Source organism: Gekko japonicus, unplaced genomic scaffold (assembly GCF_001447785.1).
Source record: "Gekko japonicus isolate JY-2015 unplaced genomic scaffold, Gekko_japonicus_V1.1 scaffold70, whole genome shotgun sequence".
In the NCBI taxonomy this organism is placed as follows: Eukaryota; Metazoa; Chordata; class Lepidosauria; order Squamata; family Gekkonidae; genus Gekko; species Gekko japonicus.
The window spans coordinates 748343-756946 of record NW_015167529.1 but is presented as its reverse complement, the minus strand read 5'-3'; the positions used below and the strand labels follow the sequence as shown (position 1 = coordinate 756946).

At 41.1% G+C, this 8604-nt stretch overlaps 1 protein-coding gene across 1 annotated transcript in view; it reads left to right on the top strand.

Moving 5' to 3' along the window:
* Positions 1-8604, top strand: part of ABCD3 (ATP binding cassette subfamily D member 3) — a 68999-nt gene that overhangs the window by 37620 nt on the left and 22775 nt on the right. Inside the window, exons 5-6 of the mRNA XM_015413324.1 lie at positions 7407-7505; positions 8400-8488. Coding sequence (XP_015268810.1) covers positions 7407-7505; positions 8400-8488 — 188 coding nt within the window. The remainder of the gene's footprint in view (positions 1-7406; positions 7506-8399; positions 8489-8604) is intronic.

Genomic DNA, 8604 nt, shown 5'->3' with positions numbered 1-8604 from the left:
GGAGGACCTAAAGAGCCTCTTGCTCGCTCAGAATAAAAGAGAAGCGCAATAGTGGGCTTGAAGCTCAACATCAAAAAAACTAAGATCATGACATCCAGCCCCATCACTCCTTGGCAAATAGAAGGGGAAGTCGTGGAAGTAGTGACAGACTTCACGTTCCTGGGATCCCAGATCACCACAGACTGTGACAGCAGCCATGAAATTAAAAGACGCCTGCTCCTTGGGAGGAAAGCGATGGCGAACCTAAACAGCATGATAAAAAGTAGAGACATCACCCTGCCAACAAAAGTCCGCATGGTCAAAGCAATGGTATTCCCAGTAGTCATGTATGGCTGCGAGAGTTGGACTATAAGGAAGGCCGAGCACCAAAGAAGAGAGTTGGACTATAAGGAAGGCTGAGTGCCAAAGAATAGATTCTTTTGAACTATGGTGCTGGAGAAGACTTTTGAGAGTCCCTTGGACTGCAAGAAGATGAAATCAATCAATCCTAAAAGAAATCAACCCTGACTGTTCCCTGGAAGGCCAGATAATGAAACTGAAGCTCAAATACTTTGGCCACCAAATGAGAAGGGAGCACTCACTGGAGAAGACCCTGATGCTGGGAAAGATTGAAGGTCAAAGAAGACGGGGACGGCAAAGGATGAGATGGTTAGACAGTGTCATCGATGCAACGAACATGAAATTGAGCCAACTTCAGAGGACGGCAGAAGACAGGAAGGCCTGGCGTGATCTGGTCCATGGGGTCGCGAAGAGTCGGACTCGACTGTGCGACTGAACAACAACAACAATTGCCTGGAGGTCGCATATGGGTGGTGTTGGTGATGGAATGTTTTATAAAATTAAACAATGAAGAATTATTTAAAAAAAATAAAGTGCAGCCACTTTATAATATAATTTCCAATCTGGTAATGCAAACCTCTTTCCTTAGAATCTTGCAATAATTTTAGCTTAATTCTTAGCTTCTTCCATTCCCATATGAATTTTCTTGTCAACTTTTCTAGCTCTTTAAAATATTTTTGCTCTTTTATAATTGGAATTGTCTGAAACAGGAAGATCAATCTGGGTAAGATACTCATCTTAACTGTTGCTATTCTTCCCATAAATAATAATTGCATATGCTTCCAGCTTTCTAGATCCCTTTTGATTTCTACCAATAACTGCATGTAGTTATCTTTATACAGTGAGCCGTATTTGTTGGTTATTATACCTAAATATTTGCTTTTTTTTCCTGCTTCCATTTCTAAAACATTTTGTATAACTTGTTCTTGCTCTTTAGTGCAATTTTTAACAATAGTTTTGGTTTTTTTAAGTTTATTTTCAGGCCAGCATACAAACCATATTCTTTTATTACTTGTAGAAGTTGAACTATTGATTTCTGGGGATCTTCTAATATAAATACCAAATCATCAGCAAATGCTTGTAGTTTATACTCTTCTCCTTTGAGTCTGAGTCCCTTGATCTCACCATCTTCTCTAATAATATTATTCAGTTATTCCAAAGCAAAGATGAATAAAAGCGGGGATAATGGGCATCCTTGTCTTGTACCTTTTCCAATATTAATATTTCGTGTGAGGTCCCCGTTCACTATAATTCTTGCTGATTGTATTGTGTATATTGCTTTTACCATAGTGTAAAAATATTCTCCACATTTCCAGGTTACCAGTTGCTCCAACATAAAAGACCAATTAAGATTGTCAAAGGCCTTTTCCGCATCCAAAAAGAATAGTGCCATTTGTTTATCAGGGTGTGCTTCAAAAAATTCTAATACATTCAGAATGGTTCTCACATTATTTCTCATTTGTCTCTTTGGCAAGGATCCTGATTGATCCTGATGAATTATTTTAGACAAGACCTTTTTCAGTCTGTTTGCTAAAATGGATGCATAAATTTTATAGTCTACATTAAGAAGAGAGATTGGTTGATAGTTTTTAATTTCACTTTCCTCTGTTTCCGCTTTATGTATTAACTAGGAGAAAGCCCCGTTGTGGAGATGAATGCAACAGGGTCTAGAAAGAGGGCCTGGGCAAGTGTGGGGTCCTGGTGACGCGCCTCGGCGGGCGGGCAGGAGAAGCAAGGGGGAGGCCTTGAAAAGCCCCCCTGCCTCACCTGCCCCGGTGAGCAGGCCAGGAAGGGGTGGGAGGGGGCTCTGGGAGCCTTCTCCTGCTCGTCCGTCTGGGCATGTGGGTAGGAGAAGGAAGGGGAGGGTTTGAAATGCCTCCCCACTCCCTCCCGGGCCCTTCCCAGCTCACATGCCCTGGCAAGCAAGCCAGGAAGGGGTGGAAGGGGGCTCTGGGAGCCTTCTCCTGCTCATCCATCTCGGTGGGCGGGCAGGAGCAAGGAGGAGGAGTCCTCGAAATGCCCCCCTGCTCCCTCCTGGGCCCTTCCCGGCTCGCATGCCTTAGCAAGCAGGCCAGGAAGGGGCAGGAGGGGGCTCTGGGAGTCTTCTCCTGCTCGTCCGTATGGGCGTGCGGGCAAGAGAAGGAAGGGGAGGCTTTGAAATGCTCCCTCACAGGCCCTTGTGAGTGGGCCAGGAAGGGGCGGGAGGGGACTCTGGGAGCCTTCTCCTGCTCGTCTCCCTAGAAGGAGGTCCCGCGGACTACCTGAGGCAGGCCACACAGCCCAGGGGAGCACAGTGCGGCTGTCTCCCCCGTCCCTGAGGCCAGTTGGTCCCCCTGGGAGAAGCATCCATCGTCGCCGGCAGCTCCTCGCAGACTGTGGGCAAGAGGCTGGTTGGTGGGTCTGTGGGTGGGACCGAGGCGCTGACAGGCCAATGGCTGAGGGAGCGCATTTACTGAGGCCCTGACAGGCCAATGGCTGAGGGAGTGCATTTTATGTGGCCACCCCAAATCGCTTTTATTAATAAGGATGTAATCAGTGCTTGATTCCATGACTCTGGTAATTTCTTTTGTTCAAATATATTTTGAATTGTATTCTTCAATGGTAGTACTATTTGATCTTCAAATATCTGGTAAAATTCTGCAGGTAGAACATCTGGACCTGGAGTTTTCTTCTTCTGTTTTTTAATAGCCTCTATTATTTCTGAGAAGGAAATTGGACCATTTGAAATTTTTCCTTTGGTCTTCTGTGAATTCCTTTTTGTTATGTTTTTGTAAAAAAATCTCTAATCTGTTCTTGATTGGAGCTTGCTTTTAAGTACAGGTTGCTATAAAACCTTTCTACAATGTCCTTTATTTCTTTAAGAGTATTTTTCTCTTCACCTTTTTTATTTTTTAAAGATTTTATGTGTTTCTTTTCTGCTTGTTTCCGTAGGTTCTATGCTAATCATCTGGCAGGTTTATTAGCATTTTCAAAATAGTTTTGTTTTGCATACATTATTTTCTTTGCTATTTCTTGCATCAGCATACAGTTGAGTTGTTGTTGAAGATTCTTAATCTTTACTCTAAACTGTTCTGTTGTAGGTTCAGAATGCATCTTTAGTTCCTCTTGTTTAATTTGTTCTTCAATCTGGCTGAATTTCTACTTCTTTTTCATTTGTCTAATGAACCATCCTCTCACATAGGCTTTAAAAGCATCCCAAATTATATCTTGGGAAGACTCTGGTTGAGTATTTGCCTTAAAAATTCTTGAAATTCTTCTTTGGATCTCATAATAAATTCTGTCTTTTAATAACCATAGATTCATTGTCCATCTGTTTTTCCACAGGCAAGACTTCTCTTTGCAGAAGTTAGAAGCAAAGGATTATGATCTGCAAATGTCAATGGGAGAATTTCTGCATCTATGATAACATTTACCATATTGGTTGATAGCCATGCCATGTCCAGTCTTGATCATGATTTAGGTCTTGCTGAAAAAAAAGTATATTCTTTTTTGTTGATATTTCTGATTCTCCAGGCATCCACTAACGTGTGCTGTTCTGTCAGTTGTAAGTCTGTCCAGACTTTTATCAAATACTGTATTGTAATCTCCAATAATACATAGTTCCTCATAAGTTTGGTTAACAAAATTTTCTGTAAGACCTTAAAAAATTCTTCCTCTTGTTGGTTTGTAGCATATACATTGACAATCAGCGTTTTAGCTGGCCTCTGTATTCTAACTATCACAACTCTTCCATCTTATGATTCATATGTCAATTCTGGATGTAAATGTTCTTTTACATATGTAGCCACTCCTCTCTTTTTTCCTTGTCTGTCCGCTGACCCAAAAAGAGTTCCAATTTTTTTTGCTTCTAAATAATTTTTTATCTGAGTATTTAATATAGGTTTCTTGTAAACATACTACATCTACGTGCATCTTCTTAATTTGTTGAAATGTTTCTTTTTTTTGTGGAGCATTTCAATCCGTTGACATTAATGGAAATTATTTTTATCGTCTTCCTATCCATCTTTAGTGTGTGTTTTTGTCTTTGGTTCCAGTTCTATTCTTTTGTTGTAGCCTTGTTATTATGATACGTGGTATTTCCTTAGCCTTTTTCCTTATCTTCTCAACTTTGGGTCCTATTGCACCTTTATCCTGCTGATCCTCTTCTTCCTTTTCCTCCTGTTCCTCTTGTTCCTCTTCTTCTTTGGCTCCCAAATCTACTCCATATTTTTTTAGAAAATCTTCTACTTTAAATATCGAGTTTATTCTGTATCTTTTACTTTGAAAGGTGAAGAGGATACCTTCAGGAAGCAGGCATCTGTAGGTGATTCTATTCTCTCTTAGTAGTCTTTCCAGTAGGGAGTAACTTCTTCTCTTTTCTCTCACTCTCCATGGAATTTCCTTCAAAATTGGGATTTCTGTCTTGTACATGGAGTCTCTTTTTACTTGCAGTTTTTAAGATGGTATCTTTCATAACTTTTTTGTGGAATCTCACATGGATTTCTCTGGGCATTTTGTTTCTTCTCGCATAAGTTGAGTGCATTCTATAGGCCACGTCTATCTCATCCAAGATATCTTGAGTACTCTCCTTTTCCAAATATGTTGCCAAACTTTTAGTCATTTTTTTTTTACATCTTCATCTTTATCTTCTGGAATGTTCTGTAACCTCAGCATATTGCCCGTTTTATTCCCAGTCCCTTTCCTAATCCCTAATGTAAGAGTTTGTCTTTTCCACTACTTCAGCACATTGGGTTGACACTTTCATTGAGCTATCCACTACAACCCCAACCCCAAGACAGGTGTTTTCCCTGTCAGTCTCAGCAAGGTCAGACCCCATTAGTTTATACTTGAAGTTGGGAATTTTTTTTTATAATTTGCATCACCTTACACTTACCAACATTGAAGTTCATTTGCCACATTGTCACCCACTCACCCAGTTTGTGGAGGTCCTCTTGGAGCTCTTCACAGTCAGCCTTGGTTTTCACCATTCTGAATAATTTTGTGTCATCTGCAAACTTGGCCAATATACTACTCCCCCTAGTTCCAGATCATATATGAATAAATTAAATAGTACTGCCCCCAGTACTGATCCTTGTGGGATCCCAATGCTTACTTCCATCCATTGTGAAAACAGTCCATTTATTCTTTCTCTTTGCTTCCTGTTATTTAGAGGTTTTAATACATAAGAGAACCTGCCCTCTTATCCCATAACTGCTAAATTTACTCAGGAATCTTTGGTGAGGTACCTTGTCAAAAGCGTTTTGAAAGTCCACGTATATAATGTCTACCAGGTCACCATTGTCTACATGCTTGTTCACTTTCTCAAAGAACTCCAAAAGATTGGTGAGGCAAGACTTCTCTTTGCAGAAGCCATGCTGATTTTACCTCAGCAGGCATTGTCCCTCTGTGTGCCTAACAATTCTATCTTTGGTTACAGTTTCTACTAATTTGCCTGGGACAGATGTTACGCTGATTGGCCTGTAATTTACTGGTTCCCCTTTGAATCCCTTTTTTTATAAATTGGTATCACAATTGCCATTCTCCAGCCTTCTGGTACAGTGGCTAAATTTAGTGATAGGTTACTTATATGGGTTAGTAGATCAATGATCTCACATCTGAATTGCTTAAGAACTCTTGGGTGTATGCTATCAGGACCTGGAGACTTATCAGTTTTTAATTCCCCCCATAAGTCTAGAATTTAATCTCTAGTCATATTAATTTGACTCAGTTCTTCAGACTCCCTTCCTGAAAATAGGGGCTCTGGCATGGGTTTGTGCCCCACGCTTTCCATAGTGAACCACAGAAGCAAAAAAGCCATTGAGCTTCACCGTCTCCTCATCTTCCTCTGGCAATTTCTTATTCTTTTGCTATCGAAAGGCCCCATTTCTTCTGGTTGGTTTCCTGCTCTGGATATATTTTTAAAAATGTTTATTGTTTATCTTGATGCTTTTGGCAACCCACTCCTCAAAATCTTTTTGCTTGCCTAACTATTGACTTACATTTCTTTTGCCAGAGCCTGTAGTCCTTCCTGTTTAATACATCGAGGCAGATCTTCCACTTTTTAAAAGAAACTTCTTTGATTCTTATCGCTTCCTTGACATGCATTGTTAGCCACATAGGCCTTCTTTTAGATTTAGCAGTGCCTTTCCTAACCTGTGGAATGTGTTCTGTTTGGGCTCAATTAGTGTGATTTTAAATAGTTTCCAAGTATTCTCTAGGTCAGGGGTGTCAAACTCATTTGTTACAAGGGCCAGATCTGACATAAATATCACTTTGTCGGGCCGAGCCATGTGTGCCATAAGATGTAATGCCAGGTACCGGAGATAGAAACAGCAGCTGGTAAGCTCCGAGTTGGTGTGTCCTCACTGCACGGCCCCATGAGGTGGGAGGGGGGTGCAGAGGAAAACCCACAGAAGCGGACCAGAGAGGCAGCAGTGTCATGCTGGGCAGATTGCTCCCACAGTGTTGGATTGGTGCAGGCGAGATTGTTCTGTGCTAAAGTCATAATGGTGTGGCTCTGCCCATTCCCCCCCAGCACTCCCTCTCTTGCATCAGTTGCTCACGGGCCGCATAAGAACCCTGTACGGGCCTGATCCAGCCCCCGGGCCTTATGTTTGACACCCCTGCTCTAGGTATTTGACTTTCTTATGCTTCCCCTTCAGCTTTTTACTATTGCCTGTTCCCCGCCCCGGGGGGAACCCCACCCCGACGTGTGCGTCACCTGGAAGTGTCGCGACCACGCCGGGGGCGGGGCCACTGTCATCCGAGGGAAAACTCCAGCCGCGGCGCGGGAGTCCCCCCGGTAAACAGAAATTTCAACTTGGCAACCCTAAGCCTGGTATAGTAATAATATTTCAAGACAACTGATGCCCACTTTGAAGACACTCAGTGCCCACTTTGAAGAATCAAAGTACGCCTGTCTTTTTTCTTAAAAGGAAAGGAATCTAATAGCTGTTCACAGATCACATACAGCGGCTCAGCCCTGTTAAACCTAGTAAACAAATACAATGTGTAAATGGTGTAAATGTTCTAGCAGACTAACATAGTGAAAACTAAAATATTGTCTCGTGTAATCTTGTCCTGTGCAGAGAGAAATCAAGAAAGATCGAGCAATGGTAGACAGAGTTTTTGTTGGAAGAATATGTCGCATTCTTAAAATAATGGTCCCTAGAACATTTTGTAAAGAGGTAAGCCACATAATGAAGAACTCTCAGCCTTTCAAATTATGTTGCTCTTTGCTGTCATTTATGAAAATCACATTGGTTGTCAGTGCCATTTTTATCAAATAGCTCCTGTTCCATTCCTTAATCTTCAGTAAGGATAGATTGTTTAATTTAGGCAGGTGACCTGAAATAAACTCAGAATAATGATAAATTATGGGAGTGCTGTCAATATTGTGAAACACAGAATGGATAGACATATTGCAGCATATTGCAGCGCTTTTGTCTGGTAGTTTTTTGTTTGTTTTTCTAACTCAGTTTAAGAGTCTCTTTTTAGCTGTTTGTTTAATCCACCAGCAGCCAACATTTACAAGCCTGCATGGAAGAAGATACTCCAATATTAAATGCAATTATAGACTATTCAGCCTATACAGCCACTTCAATGAAGATGAATTAAACTGTCTGTGCTTTGCCTATATACCGAGAAAAATGTATAAGATTTTTAATGTTTGTTTGACTTGTATAAGGAAGAAGGGAAGATTTTAAAAGTCTATCCAACTGATTATGCCCAGGAGTTACATGGCTATTGCACAGCATGGCTCAGCCCTTTCCCGTAGCACCTCTACAGACTTATACTCAATTGAAATGCTGAATGGAATGAATGGGGTTTTTTTCAGTGTGGGGCATGGCTTCCTGGCATTGTTCCAGTGGCTTAGATAGGAAGCACTTGTAGTTGGCAAGTGGGGGCGGTGTCTGCAACATGCTCAAGGAAACAGGAAAGGCTGGGTGGAAACCTGTCCTTGAATTGTAATGGTAATTCATTTGTGATTTAGCGAAGTCCGTAAACTTTCTGTAGAGCATGTTAACGAATTTAAGCGATGCAGTTTAAATCTCTAAACTCTGTCCTCTCATGTCACTTAGACAGGTTATTTGATACTAATTGCCTTAACGCTGATACTTCGTACATACTGTGACATTTGGATGATTCAAAATGGAACAGTTATTGAGAGGTAAGTGTCATTTGTCTTTTTCCACCATTGATCTATCTATGTTGAATATTGTATTTTGTGATCCAATACCAAAAGATAAAGACTGCAAAAAAAAAAAGGATACTACTTGGTGTAGA